Source organism: Nomascus leucogenys, chromosome 18 (genome assembly GCF_006542625.1).
Source record: "Nomascus leucogenys isolate Asia chromosome 18, Asia_NLE_v1, whole genome shotgun sequence".
Classification (NCBI taxonomy): domain Eukaryota; kingdom Metazoa; phylum Chordata; class Mammalia; order Primates; family Hylobatidae; genus Nomascus; species Nomascus leucogenys.
In genome coordinates, this window is record NC_044398.1 from 91008477 (window position 1) to 91031290 (window position 22814).

The 22814-nt window shown below is 47.4% G+C and overlaps 1 protein-coding gene across 1 annotated transcript in view; it reads right to left on the reverse strand.

Moving 5' to 3' along the window:
* SNX29 (sorting nexin 29) overlaps nt 1-22814 on the reverse strand; it is a 575039-nt gene that overhangs the window by 422658 nt on the left and 129567 nt on the right. The window contains exons 12-13 of the mRNA XM_030797722.1: nt 7823-7886; nt 4658-4786 (exon numbers count right to left, since the gene is read on the reverse strand). Of these exons, the coding sequence (XP_030653582.1) occupies nt 4658-4786; nt 7823-7886 (193 nt within the window). The remainder of the gene's footprint in view (nt 1-4657; nt 4787-7822; nt 7887-22814) is intronic.

The window sequence follows — 22814 nt, forward strand, 5'->3', positions numbered from 1 at the left end:
GCCTTCAGATGACAGCAACTCTGGCCAACAGCTTGACTGCAACCTCATGAGAGACCCTGATGCCCTGGCTAAGCCATCCCCAGAGTCCTAATTCACAGAAATTGTGGGGGATCATGAATATTTGTTGTTCTAAGCAACCAAGTTTGACGATAATTTGTTCCACAGCAAGAGCTAACACTGCTATAATACAATGACAAGAAATAGAAAATGATCCCCCACAATAATTCAAGAACCCATTTACTTGCTTCCTTCAAAGCCACTTTTCCTCATGTAAATGTGTGTCTTTTTTAACATATGTCTCATAGCTAGAGCTTTCTTAATTCAAAAGGAAACAAGGCAATCAATTATTTAGAGGAATGTGACTTACAGAGCCTTAATTGCAAATGATTATTATGCCTCTGCCTCAGGAACTCGCAGTTGCCCAGGGCCAAAAAGCATCAGGCTAGTTACATGACCTTGTTCTAGGAAAGCCAGTAATTCTTAGCAAAAGGAATGTGTCATCAAATGCTGGATTTGCTCGGTGATGCTCAGTTTTACAACCATGAACTCAGAGCCAGTGAAACATACACATACACAAGCGCATACTTAGCATTCGAATATTTCACTTTTCTGAGTAGGAGATAGACTAGCTCCTAATTCTTTCTGCACTACTGCTGTTAAAATAGAACTTTTGATGAGGTAAGGTGTCATAAGTATTATATTCAAGAAAAATTATAGCGATAGTTAACATTTACTGAGTATTTATCAAGCACATTGAGCCAATACGTGGTCTTCTCATTTTATTTATTCAACAAAACTTATGAAGTAAAGAGTTTTCTTATTACCATTTATAACTAAGGAAACAAGCCAAGAGCAGTGGCTCATGCCTGTAATCCCAGCACTTCAGGAGGCCAAGGCAGGTAGATCACTTGAGCCCAGGAGTTTGAAACCAGCCTGGGCAACATGGTAAAACCCGGTCTGTACAAAAAGATACAAAAATTAGCTGGATATGGTGGTGCATGCCTGTAGTCCCAGCCACTCGGAGGCTGCAGTGGGAGAATTGCTTGAGCCCAGGAGGGGGAGGTTGCAGTGAGCTGAGATCGCATCACTGCACTCCAGCCTGGGTGAGAGAGTGAGACACTATTTTTAAAAAAAAACAAAAACAAAAAAAAACAAAAACACCAAGGAAACAGAAACAAAGAAGTTAAGTAACTCACCCAAGGTCACACAACTAGTAAGCAGGAGAGCCATAGTCTGACCCCGTCAGTACAAGGCAGGCACCTGCACCATAAAGCCCTAGCTGTACCCACCTGCACGGTGAAACCTGCACCTGAACACCCACGCACCTAAGGAAAGCGTGGCACCGGTGCACTGAGCCTCACGTTCCAGCCTCTGACACTCCACTGCCCCGCCTGTGCCCCAGCAGCTACGGCATCCCCACCCCCAGGCAACAACTGCCTGAGCAGGCCACTGTCAGCCAACACTGACAGCTGCTTTTACTCTGGCCAGAAGCAAGAAGAAACTTCTGACCACTGGCAGAGGTTAACTCTATCTGGAACCTGTCAGCAATGGAATTTTTCAAAACTTACATACCCAGCTGATCAGTTTGCCTGCTTCTAGTTTCTCCTTTTGAAATACTGGTCTGTTTTACAGATATCTGTTCCTTCTGCCTGCAGACTGCAAACGTTCAGACACCTTAAACTCTTAGCTACCCACTGCTTAAATAGGGATTATAAAACTGCCTGGTTAGGAAATAGGTTTTATCTACCCCATTTATGGGATAAAATTTTCCCAACAATTGTCATGCACTAAAACATGCTTCCTGTGGAATACACTTAAGACGCCTCGCTCGTGTCCACTGCCATATGCACCCTCACATCTTCTCCTCCTCATTCAGCCCCTTCGGCTGGATGAGATCATCCTCTCCATCCCTGAGATGAGGAAGCACACATGTGCAGAAGTTGAGCAATTCACCCAGAAACACACGATTTGCAAGTAATGATGCGCTGACTGCTAATACAAGCCATTAAATGACACGGAGGCCAGGCATGGTGGCTCACACCTGTAATCCAAGCACTTTGGAAGGTTGAGACAGGCGGATCACCTGAGGTCAGGAGCTCAAGACCAGCCTGGCCAACATGGTGAAACCCCATCTCTACTAAAAATACAAAAAATTAGCCAGGCACGGTGGCAGGCACCTGTAATCCCAGCTACTTGCGAGGTTGAGGCTGGAGAATCACCTGAACCCGGGAGGCAGGGGTTGCAGTGAGCCGAGATCACGCCACTGCACTCCAGCCTGGGCACGACAGGGCAAGACTCCATCTTAAAAAAAAAAAAAAAAAAAGACAGGGCATATAATTCTATCTCTCTTTGCTGACTAAGAACCAGAGTCTCTAAAGACTTCAGACTTTATTTTGAACATTAAATGCAATTATGCTGCAAAACTCTAGCATGGCCAGGCAAAAGGGTGGTCCAGGTGAGAAAATGCCAAACTAGGCACATTTTACACTATAACAGTCATTTAACTGTCTTTGATGTTCTTGAGCTATCATTTTAAAATATGACAAAAGGGGAAAAGCTCAAAGATTGGAAATCCAACATAGGATCATAGTGCCAACATTCAGTAAGACATACAAAACAATTACATTAGAGCCATTCACAGCACCTAACAGCACAGACAGGTAAATGCTGCTGCTATAAACTGACTTAACTCTGGACTCCCTTGCACATCCACAAGACGTGTTTATCTCGTGGTCTTATTTTAAAGTAGATTTACAGAACAATCAATAAACTGCTTATCTTACCTAAAATGAGGACAAACTGGAAACAACCTGAATGCTAAATTGACCATATTAAATTCATCATTCCAATCTGGAATGTGCAATTTAATATGGCGTGTTAACTCAATCAAATACCACATCCAGGTACGTAAAAATGGTTAACATGAGGCCTGTATGGAAACAATAAAAGCTGCTTTTGCACTCCTAAGCAGTGCTGAAGGTAGACTAAACAATCACAGTCATAGATTACATGTATAGTTAAAAAAAAAAAAAACATTAGTATATAAACAAATTCAGTAAAGATGCATGTAAGTTGGGATCTGGGGTGGTTTACTTTGCAGCTTTCTTTAATAGTACATAAACAAAGTGACAGAAAAGGAAATAAAATGGCTTTTAAATAAAAAGAGGCTCAACCATACTTTTAATTAGAGAAATGGGAATGAAAAATTTTCTGCCAGCACCATTTCCACCCCTGGCATTATCAGAGACCCAGAAGTTGGATCCCATGGCTGTGAGCACAGCTGTGCTGCAGCAGGCCCTCTCCCACACTGCTGCAGGACATGCGACTCACGCCCATGCCAGGCGAGTTGATGGTCCCTGTCCGACTTACAAATGCGCTGCACTTTGACCCAGCAATTCTACTTCCAGGAATATTTCCAAAATATATACTCATACAGGAAAAAAACAACCAACGCAAAGGTTGTTCACTGTGGCATTATTAGCAGTAGCAAAAGACTGGAAACCATCTCGGTGCCTGGCTGTCGGCAGGCTGCTTAAACGAATTCTGATGCAGTCAGACAAGGAAATGTCAGGAGCTCTTAAAAAGCAGAGGGCAGCCCCATGCAGACCAACGAAAGCAATCTCTGAGATGTCAAGTGAATGCTGCATAGGACAGACTACCATTTCACATTAAGGAAGAAAGGGAGGAGAAGGGAAAGAAAAGGAAAAAAAGTATATGCACACGTATCTGCTTGTGTGTACAGGGAATATCTCTGGAATCAGTAACAATGACCCAATCTAGGGAGCAAACTGGGTGGCTGGGATAAGAGAAAGGGACTTGCACAGGTTCACCTTTTGTATTTTGAACCACGTGCATATATGCTATTTACTCAATGAAATAAGTTAAATTAAAATACATACTTTTTTTGCTTTAGTCGCTCTTTTTTTTTTTTTTTGAGACGGAGTCTCGCTCTGTCTCCCAGGCTGGAGTGCAGTGGCGCTATCTCGGCTCACTGCAAGCTGCACCTCCCAGGTTCATGCCATTCTCCTGCCTCAGCCTCCCAAGTAGCTGGGACTACAGGCACCCGCCACCACACCCAGCTAATTTTTTGTATTTTTAGTAGAGATGGGGTTTCACTGTGTTAGCCAGAATGGTCTCGATCTCCTGACCTCATGATCCACCCACCTCGGCCTCCCAAAGTGCCAGGATTACAGGTGTGAGCCACAGTGCCCAGCTTTTTTTTTTTTTTTTTTTTTTTTTTAACTAAAAAGTCCAGGTGAACGTGTGCTCAGGTTTTTTGTTGTTGTTGTTTCTTTGTTTGTTGTTTGTTTTTGTGACAGAGTCTTGCTCTGTCGCCCAGGCTGGAGTGCAATGGCGCAATTTCGGCTCACTGCAACCTCTGCCTCCTGGGTTCAAGCAATTCTCCTGCCTCAGTCTCCCAAGTAGCTGGGACTACAGGCGCCCGCCACCACACCCAGCTAATTTTTTGTATTTTTAATAGAGATGGGGTTTCAATGTGTTAGCCAGGATGGTCTCGATCTCCTGACCTTATGATCCACCTGCCTTGGCCTCCCAAAGTGGTGGGATTACAGGCATGAGCCACCGTGCCCGGCCCAGTATGCTCAGGTTTTAATGAAGCCCCCATGTGCTTACCTCTCCATCCCTCACCCTCTCCTACCTGGCCAGCGCCTGGACCTTCATGCCCTGCCGCTCCTCCTGTTCAGCCACCTTCCTTTTCAAGGCGTCCACCTCTTGCCGGAGCGCGGCTGAGTGCTCCATCTCACCGTCGAGCAGGTTTCGCAGTGATCTGGGAAGAGAGGGCCCCATCTGTTCAGAAGCTGTCAACCCAGACCCCACTGAGCCCAGGACACAGTTCCTAACATAAGTAAAGTCCTAAGCCATGGGTTTTCCACAAGGCTCTGCATAAACCATAATTCAAGTCTATCTCATGTGAACGGGAGATAGCAAACTCTAACTGACAGCCTTAGAGTAAGAATTAAGGGACAGTCATCTATGGCCTGGGCTCCATGTTCCTGATTGCCTGCAAGCAGGCCAGCCTTCTGACAGCATAAATCAAGGGAAAACAATGAGGTGAGCAAATTCCAGCCAAGTCCCTTTACAGATACCCCACTCAAAGATGTAGCACATTACAATGAGACCATTTTGTCACAGCTACACCAGGTAAGAGATTTAACCAAGGAAAGGATGCCAGGAGAGGCCAAAACAATAATCTGAGACATAAAAATAGAATATATACACAGATTATCTGACAAATGCCTAGTCTCATTTCCACCTGTGCCTATAAAACACACTGTGAGCCTGTTTCATTGCCAGCTTCAGGTGAAACAAGCATATATATAAAATATCTTATATCACTAAAGCATCTGAGATAGCAGAGATAGCATTTTACATTCCCAAGTTTGTTAATCCTCCAACAGGGGGCTTGCAGCCAGCACAGGATTCACTTGTATATTCGTCATCCCTGGTCTTAAATAAAGGACAGGACAGCAGGTCTTCTAGAAACCATCACCAGTGACCGCCTAGGAGAGATCCAACCATGGTACTGCTAACCATTTACTTCATTCTAACTGGCTGTTTCTGGAAAACAATTACCAACCATGGTACATCTACATACTAAATCCAGAGGACACTTGCCATGTGACATCAGAATATAAGCAAAAACATGGCCAGGCGGGGTGGCTCACACCTGTAATCCAGCACTTAGGGAGGGCAAGGCGGGTGGATCACTTGAGGAGTTTGAGACCAGCCTGGCCAACATGGTGAAACCCCATCTCTACTAAAAATACAAAAATTACTCAGGCGTGGTAGTACACACCTGTAATCCCAGCTACTTGGGGGGCTGAGGCAGGAGAATTGCTTGAACCCGGGAGGCAGAGGTTGCAGTGAGCCAACATCACACCACTGCACTGCAGCCTGGGCGACAGAACAAGACTCCGTCACAAAAAAAAAAAAAAAAAAAAAAAAAAAAAAAAAAGAATATGATCAAAAACATCTGACCCCCACCACACTCTGATCATTCAGTGAAATCTCCAAGACTTCTGTATCTTGAGAGCTTTGAGGAAATTCCCCTCTTGGGGCCCGGGGCTCCCTGACAAAAACATGGTATAATTTTTCCTTTCTTTCTGGGAAGTACAAAAAAGTAACGGACAGTGACTATTGTTCTTCACAAGGTAAGACAAAATCTATGGCTTCTTCCAAGATAATAGCCCCAGCTGGAGCATGGAGAAAGAATCTCGCAATGGTGCAAGCCCTCTATTGAAAGTTTATTCTAGTTGGAAAATGGTGCGGTCTAAAAATTCCTTTTGAAGACATCCTCTTTTGTTTTAGAAATCATGCTTGTTTGTTTTTATCTGTTTCCAGAAAGGACAAGAGAGAAGCTTGTCAAGCAGGACCAAAAACGAGGTTTAAAGGAGAATCATGACTGTGTGTAAAAGAGGGTGTGAGTAAGAGGGTGACGTGAACACACACACCCCTCTCCCCACGTCCCAGGGAGGCAGTTGAATCATGCTTGCAGAAGTTCAGGGGGTAACTGCAGGTAAGCCCTCTATGACCACCCCACAGTCAAGATAAGTCAGATGGGAGTCAGCAGCCAATGTCGGGTAGTATCTAGCATGGGTTTCAAAAGGGAAGAAAGATTAATAAAACCCTTCGCCCTCTCAAGAGTCTGCAACTGGGTTTTTGGCCAAGTCAAAAGACTCCGAATTTCATCTTGCCCTAAGTATCCCTGATTTGGGCAACCTTTAAGGTAAGTGCTCAGATGCCTAGAACATGGTAGATAGACAGGCCTTTGATTAATGATGACTAAAGGCTGCCTGAAGGCCAGGCACAGTGGCTCACGCCTATAATCTCAGCACTTCGGGAGGCCAAGGTGGGCAGATTACTGAAGCTCAGAAGTTCAAGACCAGCCTAGGCAACATGTCAAAACCCCAACTCTACTAAAATACCAAAATTAGCCAGGCATGGTGGCATGCGCCTATAGTCTCAGCTACTCAGAAGGCTGACGTTGGAGCATCACTTGAGCCCAGGAGGTGGAGGTTGCAGTGAGCAGAGATCGCACCACTGCATTCCAGCCTGGGTGACAGAGCCAGAACTATCTCAAAAAAAAAAAAAGACTGCCTAGGCTAAGGAGGTGATAATTAAAGGGTATAGGGCTTCTTTCGGGGGTGATGAAATGTTCTAAAATTGAGTGTGTTGATGTTAACTCCTATCTGTGAATATAGTAAAAATTACTGAATTATACACTTCATTTATTTTTTATTTTTTTTTTTTTGAGACGGAGGCTCACTCTGTCACCCAGGCTGGAGTGCAATGGTGCAGTGTCGGCTCACTGCAACCTCCGCCTCCCGGGTTCAAGCAATTCTCCTGCCTCAGCCTCCTGAGTAGCTGGGATTACAGGCGTGCACCACCATGCCCGGCTAATTTTTGTATTTTTAGTAGAGATGGGGTTTCACCATGTAGATCAGGCTGATCTTGAACTCCTGACCTTGTGATCTGCCTGCCTCGGCCATACACTTTAAATGAGTGAATTATAGTGTATGTGAATTAAATATCAATAAAGGCTGTTTTTTAAAAAAGAATTAATGATTGCTCTACCAAATTCTTAGCTTGTTCTATGAAGGTGCCATTATCATAAGGTTCTCACTCCTTTCTTACACACCAGGCAAAAGAGAGATACCACAGTGGCACATCCCTGACGATAAGAAATAGCCAGTCACAATTTTTGCCAAGAAAGCAAAATGTCCCTCATCTGTTATATTCTGTCTTCCCCAGAGGCAGAATGTCAAAGAAAGAGGTTATTCCTCAAGCCTGAAAATCACAGTACCTGTTCTCCTCCTCCAGCTCATCCTTCCTGTTCATCATGGCCACAATGGCCTGGCGCAGTTCACCTAAGGGAAGAAAACAAAGTCAAGATTAATTGGCAGGTCTTGCCTGTTACAGCATGCCCTCACCTCTCTGGATTATATACTATTAAGGATGACTTGTCTAGATAAGTTCCCTTTTCCCTTTCAAAAATAACTCCTGTAACAGTCTAAGAGACTCAGCTGATCGGGGTCCTGCATTTTAGAGCACAGTCTGTGGAGTCAGGTCCCAGGTTCAAATCCTGCCTCTGCAGCAGGTTAACCTCGGGCAAGTTAGCAACCCTCTCTGAGCACCACCTCCCTTATCTATAAAATGAGATCTTAACAATTACTATCTCCTAGAAGTGTTGTAAGAATTCAGTAAGACAATATGTAAGTGAGATGCTTAGGAATGGTGCCCAGCACAGTATAGCATTCAGCAAGTATTACTGATCAGTATCATTACAAGTCTTTGCAGAAACGCAACAGCAGAAGACAGGAAGATGGAGATAAGGTAGCCGTATGGTTCACAAGCACAAGTGAGTTAAACTGGGCATATTTTCAAGAGTTAGGGGATTTACTGAGCTCCTGTCTACTTCAACCTTGAGAAATAAAAAGGATTTTTTAAACGATCTATGCCCTAGAGCAGCAGACTAGATAGTAGAATTTTCTGAAGTGTGAAACAAGATCACCACGGGCAATACGCGAAATTAGCCCCAGACAGCGATGTGGCATTTGGAAGAGCAGGTATCTGGGTTCTGGGCCTTGCAGGCACTGGATAAGGGGGTCCCCATTGCTGCTACTCAGACTTCGTAGCTGAAAATGTTATATTCCAGGAGGAAATTCTAGGAGGAAAAAACTCTTTCCCAGGAAGTTTCAGAGACAGCAATGCTTGCCTGGCAAGTACAGCCTCAAGTAGCCTTAAGAGATGTAGGCCGGGCACGGTGGCTCATGCCTGTAGTCCCAACACTTTGGGAGACCAAGGTAGGAGGATCATTGGAGCCCAGGAGTTCAGGACCAGCCTAGTCAACATAGTGAGACCTCGTCTCAAAAAAAAAAAAAGAGATCTCAGCCACAAGCCCCCCTTGCAGGAGCCCAAATCACTGCCCAGAAGCCACCTGTGAGAAACAGAGGACGATGGACGCTGACCCGATCCACTCTATCACCCCGGCCTCATCCTTCCCTGCCCTCCCCAGTCCCATACACGGTGCATCTCCAGCCTCTTGGACGAGGCACCTGTGTTTTTATCAACATCGAAATGACTGATACCACAAGTGCAGCCAAAGCAGTACTCTGGTAGTGGGAATCTTTTAAAAATCCATCATAGAAAGACGAGCTGTCAGACCCTTCCACCTTCCCCACACGGCTATGACATCATGTTCAGATTAACGGTGGAGAAGGAAAGGGACCGAGAGCTGGCATGCCCCCCAAAATGTTCTTTCAACGGGCTTGAACCCGAACGCACATTCACTTTCACTGCCACATTGGCTGTTTTGTGACTCTTTTTGGGCAGTAAAGTTGGTAGGTAACGTCGGGGTGATTTCCACAGATCAGGTAAATATTACACTTCGCCAAGCACGAGTGACACACACAAGCAGAGGAGCTCCTGAACATGTAATTTTCTCTCCTCTCCCCTGTGCCGCGCAGCCCATGATTCGTTTAGTCTCTATCATTGTGATTTCCCTCCTCTTTATGACCTGCCACAGCTCACATTTCGAGTGAAAACAGGGCAGCACTTCTGCACTGTGGCCTCTGCACAGCCTGGCCACGCAGGGGGGTTCCCTCTCCTATGGCTGAAAGGCAAACGACCATCCATCTCAACATTGGTTCCTTGCTTGGCTTCAGAAGACAGAACCACAAAACCAGGCAAGAGCACAGGGGAATATCAATTTCAACCATCGGAAACTGATCTAAAATAAAAAGCAGCATTGAAAATGCTGTGGACAGGATGGATTCATCCACAAACGCAGCTGAGCAAGGAACCATTTGGGAAGCAAGACACCAGACTTCAATAAATCTCTGCTCCTGTAATGTACTGAAATAAATTTCTGGTACAATAATGTTTAAATATGTGAAATGAAGCAATAAAAACTACATAAGTATCTGAACAAACATGTATGCCATCTTTCTTAACATGAAACAAAAGACCAACTCTGTTAAGGAAATAATAATTTTGCTACAGTATCTACACATCAAGTGCACATCTAACACACACACAAAAAAAACTGGTCCATTGTTTGTGGAACTTTAAGCTCCTCAGGGCAGTAAACTGGCAGTGTAGAAAGAATATCAGTTTTTTTTTTTTGAGATGGAGTCCCACTCTGTCACCCAGGCTGGAGTGCAGTGGCATGATCTTGGCTCACTGCAACCTCTGCCTCCAGGGTTCAAGTGATTCTCCTGCCTCAGTCTCCCAAGTACCTAGGATTACAGGCGCCTGGCAGCACGCCTGGCTAATTTTTGTATTTTTAGTAGAGATAGGGTTTCACCATGTGGGCCAGGTTGGTCTTGAACTCCTGACCTCATGATCCGCCTGCCTCAGCCTCCCCAAGTGCTGGGATTACAGGCGTGAGCCCCCACGCCTGGCCTTGAACCCCAGTTTTCGAATCAGATCAACCTTTGAATCCCATGTCCCTCACACTTCAGTTTGAGGTCCCAGTAAATGATATCATCCTTGCTTCTCAGCTCCTTCAACTGGAAAAGGTTTCACCCACATGGTGAAACCCTATCTCTACTAAAAATACAAAAATTAGCCAGGCGTGCTGGCAGGCACCTGTAATCCTAGGTACTTCGGAGACTGAGGCAGGAGAATCACTTGAACCCATCAGCTTCATAGGACAGAGCAGGGACCAGTAAAGCTTTCCCCGAACACAGCCACACCCACCCATTTCTGTATTGTTCAAGTCAGCTTTGATGAGTTGTTTTGACAGAGACCGTGGGGCTCACACAGCCTGAAATATCTACTGTCCAGCCCTTTCCAGAAAACATCTGCCAGTCCATCTTAGGACAGCATCACAAGTTCTTCCCTCCACGCCCCACTCTCAGCCTTCTTCATTCAGGGCTGAAGGCAGCTCTGCAGCAGCTGCGACACTGTGCCAATCAGGTGGGGCCACTGGCTGTACCCACACAGGACACTGCAGACGGAGAGAAACGGAACAGCTGGAGGGCCACTGCTGCCTCAGACTCCTTCTCTTTTTATGGCTGAATATTATTCCACTGCATACATGTATATGTATATGATGTATATGTATATACATGGGGGTATGAGAGAGATGGGTGATGATGACCAAAGTATACATCTTATAGTTTTCTGTTAGAAGATGAGTAAGTTCTGCGGATCTGATGACAGCATGGGGACTCTGGCTAACAATACTATGGTACTGTTTACTTGAAATCTGAAGAAAGAGCAGACTTTAAGTGTCCTCACCACAAACATTAACACAAAAAAATGTTCACTCGGGGAGGTGGTGTGTATATGTTCATGTGATTGTGGTAGTCATTACGAAATGTAGAGATACATCAAATCATCATGTTGTATGCCCTGAATACATATAACTTTTGTCATATAGTTAAAATTTTTAAAAACTTAGGCTGGGTGCAGTGGCTCATGCTTCTAATCCCAGCCCTTTGGAGGCTGAGGTGGGTGGATCACTTGAGGTCAGGAGTTCGAGACCAGCCCGGCCAACATGGTGAAACCCCATCTCTACTAAAAATACAAAAATTAGCTGGGTGTGGTGGCAGGCGCCTGTAATTCCAGCTACTTGGGAGGCTGAGGCAGGAGAACTGCTTGAAGCTGGGAGGCAGAGATTGCAGTGAGCCGAGATTATGCCACCGCACTGCAGTCTGCGTGACAGAGTGAGGCTCCGCCTAGAAAAAAAAAAGTTTTTTTAATTATTAATAACAGAGATGATAGGCAATGAAAGAGTTGGAGCCCAGCCTCAGTGGTGCTGTGTGGATATAAGGCTGTATCTATGCTGAGGGTTCAATCACCGCTTCCACCCTACACACACCCAGATCTCCACCTAGGCCCTCTCCTAAGCTCCAGACCCGTGTCCTCTCTGCTGCTCCAGCCTCTGCCCATCTCCTTTGCTCCCCCTTGGTTAGACTCCAACCATACTGAACACACTTTCCTTCTCTTGTGCCTCTGTGTCTTGGCACAGGCTGTTTCTCAGTGTCTGGAAGGCCTGGCCCCCTCCTTGACTCCAGGTTGTCTTTCAAGCTTCTGCTTGGGGAACGCCTTTTCTGAGCAGCTGGGGCTCGCTGGCTATAGCAGTCATGGGAGTCCATGGGCCTGCCCTGTCTTACTCTTGCCTCTGCTCAGAGACTCAGCCTCCACAGGCCTCCAGTCCCACCCACCCCACTTGCAATCAGTGAGACCAAGGGTAGCTACTGACTCAAACCGAGCCCATCATATAGAGTCTTCCAGAAGTTCAGATGTGCCACAGCCTGACAAGAGACGCAAAGGAAGGTGGCGACAGATGTATCTGGCCCAAGAGCGAAGAATTCCAAGTCACTCCACCACGGTGACTGTGGAGACACACTGAAATAGTGACTTGCCAAAACCCAAGTGGTCAAAAGACCAGTTTAATAAACCCATCCTGGCCGGGCACAGGGGCTCACGCCTGTGATCCCAGCACTTTGGGAGGCTGAGGCAGGCGGATCACTTCAGGTCAGGAGATGGAGACCATCCCAGCCAACACAGTGAAACCCCATCTCTACTAAAAACACAAAAATTAGCCAGGCGTGATGGTGGTGCGTGCCTGTAGTCCCGAGTACTCCGGAGGCTGAGGCAGGAGAATTGCTTGAACCGAGGAGGCACAGGTTGCAGGGAGGCGGAGGTTGCAGTGAGCCAAGATCACACCACTGCATTCCAGCCTGGCAAGAGAGTGAGACTCCATCTCAAAAAATAAAAAATAAATAAATAAATAAATAAACCCATCCTTAAATGAAACCCTAAACTGGGCCCAAGACCGTTGGCTGGAGGCTCCTCTGTTGCCATGTACAGAGGCCTGGACAGAGACAAAGGCAGATGCAGCCACAAGGCAGAGGGCCACCAAAAAGGGGAGCCAGCAAAGCCCTTCAAGGCAAGCCCACTCAGCCACAGAGAAAGTGCCGAGTCTGGCAAAGCGGCAGATGTTGGAAATGTCAAGCGCTACTACAGAGCCCTGCAGCCTGGGGTGACTCAGTGAACTCCTCATTCCTGTCTTGGTCTCTTGCTACACCAACACAGCCAAGGCGGCTACCCAAGGGCCAGCAGGAGAAGTGAGGGCTGACCTGCAGTGACCATGTGGCCACAGGGAATAAAGCAGTCATGCACAAATGGCCACCTTGGCTTCTGCGGGACTCTCAGGTCTCAGGCCCCTGGGAGCCCCTAGGGGGTTCTGTGCCCTTGTGTTCTAAATTGGCGTGGTTTCTGTGTCCTCAGAGCCAAACAATCCAATTAAAGCTCGGTGATCCCCACTGTACTTCATATGCACCTCCACGAAAGCACACTGTCCGCTGGGCTAGAGGCGTCCATCTGCAACTCTGCCCACCAAAGCCCCACCCCCAGGCCTGTGGGTCCCTTGAGTACTAGGGCCCCAGTGCCCAGCACAGGACACAGGTGAGACCTGGTGAATGATCAAAGGTAAGATGCGTAACTGATAAACAAATGAATGACTGACAGTCACCCACTGCTAAAATGCCACCCTCAGCTCCAGGAACTGAGCATGGGATGAGCTGGGCAGAAACGTCAACCGCGTTAATCATAAGTTCAAGGCCTCGGCAGAGAACACTAACCAGCAGGTTCACAGCTGTAATTTCCTGCCCCAGTGACAGAGATTCAGGCTCCAGTTGAGCTTTTCCATTATGCATCTCGGGAATGCGACAGGCATGGGGAGGAGGGGACACAGTCCCACACATCATTACCATGACCTCAAACAGGACCAACCTACAAAACCATTCCCCTCCTTTCTCAGCAGTGACCACATGAATGATCTGTTTCAAAAACAACAGTGGAGCAGGGACCAGCCTCCAGTCCCCAGGGACCCAAACATAAACACAGACACACAGCCAGATGACGCACAGGCCCATTCACACAAACGATTACGGCCTCGTAGGCTGCTATATAAAGCACTGAAACAGTGACGCCAACGGACGGGTGAGAGGCGTCTCTTCTTCAGCCACTAAAGGCCCCCCGGGGGGAAATTATCTTGAGACTAATTGATCTTCAACTGCCTTTTCAAAATTAAAAAGGGAAGAGACTGCTGACTGCAATGACTAGATAGGGTGACGTGTGGACGCATGTGTGCGCACACACACTCTCTCACATATATACATAGATCTGTGCAATAACTCCCTGGCTTTATATAGCATCTTTTTCCAAAGACCTCAAAGAGCCTTTACAAACACTCCCCTGGGGCCCATACTCAGCTATATTTAAAGACAGAGCTCATGAGGGCACATGCACAAATAAAGAATGTTCCTCTACGGGGATGGACTTAACCTACATCATCGTTTTTCAAACTTAACATCCTGCTATTTATATCTTTGTCTGCCTACCCACTCCCTTTCCTTTTCTCTCCAAAAGAAAGGATAAACTATATCGAGCTCCAAAATATAACTTTTAAATCACTCAGGCCCGTTCTAACTTTTCGTTCTGTTTCTCTCTCCTGCCTCCCTCCTCCCCTAGCCCACCCAGAGTTTCTATTCTTTTCAATTTGTTAAGAAGAAAGAGGAAGAAATGTCCCAAGACCCCTTCCCAGGCCTCAGATGGCCAGTGGTTACCATGCACTACCTGTTTCATGCACACCCAGCAATGCGAGAGGCACCTGAAATACACAGTCTCATGTAATTCTCACAGGGTTTCTGAGAAGCAAGCTTGATTATACCTACTGTCTGAATCAGTCAACAGAGGCCAGAAGAAGGGAAGTGACTTGCCTCAGGCCACACAGCCAGGAAGTGGCCAGGCAAGGATCCACACCTGGTCCAGCTCGCTTGAAAACCTATCCCCCAAGCGGGCAGTGCCAGGCCCAGCCTGGCTCCTGGGAGGCAGCGCACAGCCTCAGGACTCACACCAGTTCCCAGGGTGTGGCCTCTGGCAGTTCTCCCAGTCTTTCTCTGTCCTCTTTTGGAAAATCAAAAGTGTGATTAAATTCTGGCCCTTTCCTGTTCTAGCACTATGGTTTCTACATAATTATAATCTCAAAACAGAAAACACAAATGTGAGGCACTCATGGGAACGGGATGAAAAATGGAAGAAAGTCACAAGGTACAGAAGAAAAACATCTTGCAAAATCTTGATAAGGTTCTAGATCTTTATTAACTTTTCCAGATTTGTAATTTTTCGGTTTTCTCTCTTTTGTTCATGTGCGCACTCGCAAACACAAACACACACAGTGAGTGTTTATAAAGATTTGTACTATGAATCCTTAGGGCAGGCATCTCAAAAGCAGATACAGATAGGGCCTCCAGGGAGCAAAGTCCTCGCAGGGTACACTGGGACGAGAGGACCCCAGCTAAGGAGCAGTCCCCGACTCCAATCCACTGTCTTCACGGGGACATGGCTGCCACCAGTCCTGAGTTGTTGAGAGAAGCCAAGAGTCACATTTTTACACAGATCTGATTTTTAAACACTGTAAACTGAGGTTCTTACCACACAGGTCCAACAGATCATGCTATGGGTCACTATTGTGAGCCTCCTGTCCTAAAGTATGAGTTCTGAGCACCAACCAGCTTGGAAATGTCAAGGTAATTAGCACACATTTGCACGGTCATTTTTACAAAGCAGTGTTCCACCCACATCAGTGAATGCCAGAATTGTAGAGTTGGAAGAAGCCTGAGATGGGATCTAATGGAGGCAGACAGGGGACAGTGAATGGACACCCCAGAGGAACTCCCCCAGCAGCCTCGAACTGACTAAATCAGAGACCACAGAGAGTCCGAGCATCCCTGCCCTGCCCTGCCCGTCCCACTCACAGAAGGCTAGAAAACACAGCACTCAGGTATGCATGAATTTATTAGGAGCATAACTCGGGTAAGGGTCAGGGGTGTCCCTTTTAATTTTATGCCTTTCCACATATATGTTCTCATTTCATATCAAGGCGTCAAAAGGTGGTCTCTAGGCCGGGCACAGTGGCTCACGCCTGTAATACCAACACTTTGGGAGGCCGAGGTGGGCGGATCACATCAGGTCAGGAATTCGAGACCAGCCTGGCCAACACAGTGAAATCCCATCTCTACTAAAAACACAAAAATCAGCCAGGCATGGTGGCAGGCGCCTGTAATCCTAGCTACTCGGGAGGCCGAGGCACGGAATGACTTGAACCCAGGAGGCGGAGGTTGCAGAGAGCCGACATGGTGCCACTGCACTCCAGCCTGGGTGACAGAGCAAGACTCCATCTCAAAAAAAAAAAAGGTGGTCTCTATATCTACTATCTAAAGTCTTCTTTTAAAAGGCATCATGAGCACTTTAGCTTTAAAGGAGTACTTGCCAGAATTAAAAGCACAAAGTAGAGGTTACTTCCAGCAGTAGAAGCAATGGAACTGAGTGAAAGGCTTACTTGGCTAGTGAGAAGGGGGTGGGGAGCAGTGGCACAGCTGAAGGTTTTTTTTCTTTGTTTTCGTTTTTGAGACAGGGTCTCGCTCTGTCGCCCAGCCTGGAATGCAGTGGCGTGATCTTGGCTCACTGCAACCTCCACCTTCCGGGTTCAAGCGATTCTCCTGCCTCAGCCTCCCAAGTAGCTGGGACTACAGGAACATACCACCACACCCGATGTTTTTGTGTATTTTTAGTAGAGACAGGGTTTCACTGTGTTAGCCAGGGTGGTCTCAATCTCCTGACCTTGTGATCCGCCCGCCTCAGCCTCTCAAAGTGCTGGGATTACAGCTGTGAGCCACCGTGCCCGGCCAAACTGAAGGTTTTTTAAAAATCATGTATTGAGGTACGATTCATATCATACAAAATTAACCATTTGAAAGGGAACAATTCAGTGGCCTTTAGTACGTTCTAAATGTTGTGCAACCATCACTACTATCCAGTTCTAGAACGTTTCTACCACTCCAAAGTAAATCCTCTTACCCATTAAGCACTTTCTTCCCATTTCATCCTCCTCCCCGGCAACCTCTGATCCACATTGCGTCTCTATGAATTTACCTATTCCGGATGCTTCACATAAACGGAATCATCTCATATGTGGTTTTTTTAATAGAGTCTTTTTGCCTGGCTCCTTTGACTAAGCCTGTTTTCACGGCTCATCCACGTTGAAGCATGTATTGACTAAGCCTGTTTCCACGGTTTGTCCATGTTGAAGCATGTATGGACTAAGCCGGTTTTCACGGTTCGTCCACGTTGAAGCATGTACCAGTGCCTCATTCCTTCTTTTTTTGAGACAGAGTCTCACTCTGTGGCCCAGGTGGGCGCCATCTCAGCTCACTGCAAGCTCTGCCTCCCGGGTTCCAGCAATTCTCTTGCCTCAGCCTCCCGAGTACACCTGGGGCTACAGGTGCCCACCACCACACCTGCCTCGTTTTTGTATTTTTTAAGTAGAGATGAGGTTTCACCATGTTGGCCAGGCTGGTCTCGAACTCCTGACCTCAAGTGATCCACCTCGCCTTGGCCTCCCAAAGTGGTAGGATTACAGGCGTGAGCCACTGCACCCGGCCCCTCATTCTTTTTATACCTGAATCATGTTCCACTGTATGGATATGCCACAATTTGTTTATCCATTCTTCAGATGATGGACATTTATACTGAGCTGTTTCCACCTTTTGGAGATTGTCATCAGGTTGCCATCAACCTTTGTGCATAGGTACCTGTTTGAGTCTCTACTTTCAGTTCTTTTGGATGTGTACCTAGGAGTGGAATTACAGGGACATGCGGTAATTCTACTAACGTTTTAAGGATCCACCAAACTGTTTCCCACATTAGGAGAGCGAGTTTTTCAAAATCACTATATCGCACTTACAGGAGAGTTCGGAAATTAGTATGGCAGATATCTTTGTCTCCATCACCCAGCGCAGTCAATTTGGATTATTTCACCACAATGACTCCAAATATTGTTTAACACTAAATCCTTACTGATCCAGTTGAAAAAGCAGTTATGGAGAGTGGGACGAGGGTGGAAAGGAAGACAGCTGGTCCCCTAAGAAGAATACTCTTGCGGGGTGCAGTGGAGGGCTTTTCCATCAATTACGCGAGGCTCACTCACTTCTCCTTCAGGGGCCGGAGAGCTGCAAGCGAGGTACATACATGTTTCACAAAGAAAGGCCTCGAGGAGGAACATATTGCAGAAACCCGCCAAAGGCCCAGGTTCAGGTGACAAGTGGAGTACAGGTGTTAATTAGATGGCTCCAGATAAACGTGAAACTGTGCATAGTGGAGCCTACGCAAAACACAAAATCAGTAGGTCTCCAGGAAGAGATGGCACATTCTGCAAAGATATTCACATGAGCTCCTGTGAATAACAGGCTGTCCTATGTGCCTTTACAGAGTGATTCCACGTAGTACCCAGACCACACACACACACACACACACACACACACACACACACACACACCAAGGTGGAGCAATCCAGGGGCGAGGCCTAGGCTATGCAGTAGAGGCAGCAAAAACTCCCCTGAATTTCTCTGGTCAGAGCATGTCTGACCCTGCTGTGTCCCATCCCTGCCTGGGGTTTCACTGGCCTAGCTCTCAAAGCTGCATGGGTCTAAAACCCTAGGGAGACTGAGAAACCCACTTTCTTCCTTTGGTACTTATGGAGGAGAATCCAGTCCCTACCACAGATAGGATGGGATTCCCAGCCAAGAAAAAGACAACACCAGCAGCAGTCAAACCAGCAAGGGGGGCTGAAGGAAAAGCAACAGAAGGGGAGGGATGGACTTCAGCTTCCGCTAGGGGCAATTTTTCATCCACTGCCAACCTTGAAGGCTAGGCCTCGGCTTGACTGTACTAAAGGAACCAGCGAGTTCCTTACTTCATGGAACTGGTGGTGTCATCCCCCATTTCACAGACGGAAAGACCGAGAGAAGTTAAATGTTTCTAATAACAACTGCTAACAGGGCTCCAGCCATGTGCCAGGCACAGGGTGTAACTATGTGTCAATTATCTCATTCAACCCTCCAAATCACGCCACGAAGCAGGTGTTAGAATCAAACCCATTTTATAGATTAGGAAACTGAGATACATGAAGTGATTTGCCCTAAATTATAAAGGAATTATGATGCATTCAAAACCACCCTGGCCAACATGGTGAAACCCCGTCTCTATTAAAAATACAAAAAAATTAGCCAGGCATGGTGGTGGGCACCTGTAATCCCAGCTACTCAGGAGGCTGAGGCAGGAGAATCGCTTGAACCCAGGAGGCGGAGGTTGCAGTGAGCTGAGATCATGCCATTGCACTCCAGCCTAGGCAGCAGAGCAAGACTCCGTCTCAAGAAGAACAAAAAATCTAAAAAAAAAGGAATGACGATACAGAACCGGGACTGAAACACGGGCCATCTGACACTGGAACCCATAACCATAGTGATACTCACTGTCTCCCTAATGGGATCTCAGAATGAAGAGGCCAGGGCTCCATGTTGGTTCTGCACAAATCAACATTCTCAAGACTGTCATGTCATTTTAGAGACAGAGCCTCAACAGGATTGGGGCAAAGCCATCTTGGCCACAGGTCATGGATGTGTGCTTCTCTGCACCTCTCTCCTCCTAACAGAGCCCTTCAGGGGTAGACCTGAAAACCATCCAACCCTGGGATCCAGGGAAGCCTACTTGTAGCTGTACCTCTGGATGCTGGAGTTAGGGGAACGATATTAATCCCTTATTTTACTTAAGCTGGCTTGAGCTGGTTTCTGTCCCTTGCAACCAAATGAGTCACAGCTCATATGCTATGTGGAACCTACATAGAGTTGGCACGGGAGGCAACGTGGCCAGCAAGGTGGGAGATATACAGGATGAGAAAAATGACATTATAAGCAAAGACATGTGATGTCACAGCAAGTAACAGACAAGGACTGTGGGCCCAGCCTCTAACTGGCATGGCATTTCAAACCCACTTTGGGTCTCAGATGTTCCATCTACAAAATGCGGAGGTTACACAAGCTGATCTTCTAGAATCCTTCTAGCTCTCAGATGCTGTGATTCATCAGGAATAGCAGATGAGCCCTACCAGTTTCTGGCTCCTGCAAGTGAATGTGGCACATTAGCTGTCCTCATCATCTGTTCCTGTCCGCTGGCCACTCGCTGGCCAAATGCAACCAGCAGAGATATGACCCCGACCTGTCTAAAGCCCTGAGTCTGCCATGGCCCCTGGGGCTGCGAGGCCAACATCTGTTGTCACTGGCCTCATGCACAGTGGAGTGGTGGGGTTAACTGGTGGCAAGCAAGATTAATTGCATGTGAAATACTCATAAATAATGAGGACACAGAGCTGCACAGCTTCCTTCCCCTTCAGGCTGTGATATCATATGTACGGGCAATTCTCAAACACACTCTCACACGTAATCTGCAATTAATTAGATGCAGCCAGCCACTGAGAGGGTGCAGGCAGATCTCACACCCGGAATGTATCTCACCAACTCTGCGCCATCCTACTCTGCACCTGACACTTTGAGAAATAACCAGAACATCCTTAGACAGAACACAGTAGCCATGTAGTCAGGAGTGGCCAGGTTCCAGCCCTGACTCGGCGACTTTACCTCCTGTGCAGCCATGGATGTGTGGCTTGTCTGCTCTGAGGCTCAGTTTCTCCACCTCTGAAATGGGCATGACGGCACCTCCTGACAACCTCCAAAATTATGGAGGTGATTCAATAGGGAAAAGAGATTAGGCATCTGCAAAATGAAAAATGCTGTGCTAATGCCTAAGGAGTGACTGCTCAATCCACTTCCTCAGTCCTGGAGAGCAGGGAAGGGAAGCAGAGGATGCTGCCCAGTCTTGGAGTCAAGGCAAACAAGGCCCAGAAATGTGGAGCAACAAGAGACACTCAGAGCATAACTGGACAAACACAATGGGAATCGTGGATCTCCTGAGACTCAGAGTCCACCATGCTGTCCCAGGCAGCATGATTTCCATCAGGCCTCCTTCCAGGTGCTCCAATAAGTCCAGAGCAGAGGTGATCTCTAACATGTGGAATACAGAGGAAATATTCTCCATTCCGTTCTCCTCCGGCAGGAAGGGAATGGCAGTTATACATCCAGCTGTACCCAGTGCAGGTACCTGCACTCCTAAGCTAAGGATAGTAGGCTACTCAGGACCAGTGATGTTGCAGCAAAAATGTAACTGGAAACTGAACAATCAGTGGGTTTTGACATTCAAGGATTTAGCACCCTTTCACTCATACCTCACACTGAAAACCCAGCTCAGACAAGCTCTCTTGCCAGAAGAGACCTGGACCTCACGAGATGAAGCCACTTCTCCCGCTTGGGGCTGCTGTGGTCTTTCGCATTCACTTCACAGCCTCCCCGGCTAAATGGCGAGTCCTGTGTGAGCAGGATTCCACCCATGCCTTCTGCGTTTCCCTCACGCATGCAGCCTAGTACATTGCCTGATGGTAGCACCTTCATGAATACACATAGATGGGACTAAATCAGCCCCAGACCTCGAACTCAGCAGCCACGCAGAGATGACACTGGAGGGGGCCGAAGACTGCCCTGTCCCCTGTAGCCAACAAATTCTGACTTGCCTCCTCACCAAGAACTGCCTTTGTTCTGATTCAAACTTAAGAGGGAGGGGAGGTAGGGGAAGGAGCAGACTACTGCTTCCGGAACAGAGCTCCAAACTTAAGGAAGCACCTGTGGCTCGTGACTGGGCACTCTCAGGACAGACTGGCAGCTGGCAGCTCCCCTTCCTCCATCCCCACCCTGTCTCCTAAGGGAGGTAAAGGGACAGTTGGGCAGTTGACCCAGCTTCACCCAGCAGTAAATTCCACGGGCTCCCAGAGTTCAGCAGTCACATAGCTTTGGACCTTTGCAAAGCACTGCAACCTCTGCGCACAACCTCTGCGTGCATCCTCTGCCAGCACAGCCCTGGGAACGATGACCATGGGGTGGGTGTTATCTGTGGACACCCTGCTCCAGAATGAAGACTGTGCATTTCACTGCTATGCAGTGAGTGCTTCCTAGACCCCCCACCACACGCCCCATCTCAGATCTTCAGAGAAGCAGGTGACACAGATCTGCGGGAACAACCCGCACACACTCTCAAATCTCACCTCTCCCTATTCCCGTGATTTTGCTTTACCCCAGCAGCCTCCTAAAGATCTCTCGCTCTCACTCAGGCTTTCCCAAACCGTCTGAAATGACTCTCAGGCCTCCTGCCAGCTGCTACCCACACCATTCAGTCTAGGTGACCTTTCCATCACACTCAACTAAACAAGCTCTGCTGGGTGGCTATGCCCAAAGCCATTCCCAACCCATTCTCCTTGCTGCCTGCCATCTTGGAGGCTGGAAGCAGGCACTTGCTTTCCTTGCAGTGGGAAGGGGCCGGGAACCTCCCCACTGTGTCACTGAGAGGGAAAGGGAAGTCTGCTAAGTGGACTCCTGCACAGGAAGGGAAGGAAGAGCCTGCCTCAAGTCTCTGAGGTAAGAAGGAACTTGGCAAGTCTGAGGAATGGCTCAAAGGCCGGTGTGGCTGGCAAGTGACAAGCACAGGGCATGGAAGGCAAAGGGCAGCGGGGGTCACATCAGGCAGGCTTTGCAGACCACAGCAAAAACATGGATTTTGCTCTAAAGTGTAGAACGAGGCCACAGCAGAGTGCTGGGCAGGGAAGTGAGCTGACTGGTGCAGGGGTGGAAGGGTACAGGTGTGTGCACGCACCTGTCAAGATAAAACACCATCCTGCTGGGGTGCAGGGAGATGCAGCAGATCGCCTCAGTAGCCCTTGTGAACATGCCATTGTTTTAAGACCTTGGCCCCCTCAGAAAAACACTGCTTTCTGGCCCACACCTGTAATCCCAGTACTTTGGGAAGCCGAGGTGGGAGGATCACTTGAGCCTAGGAGTTCG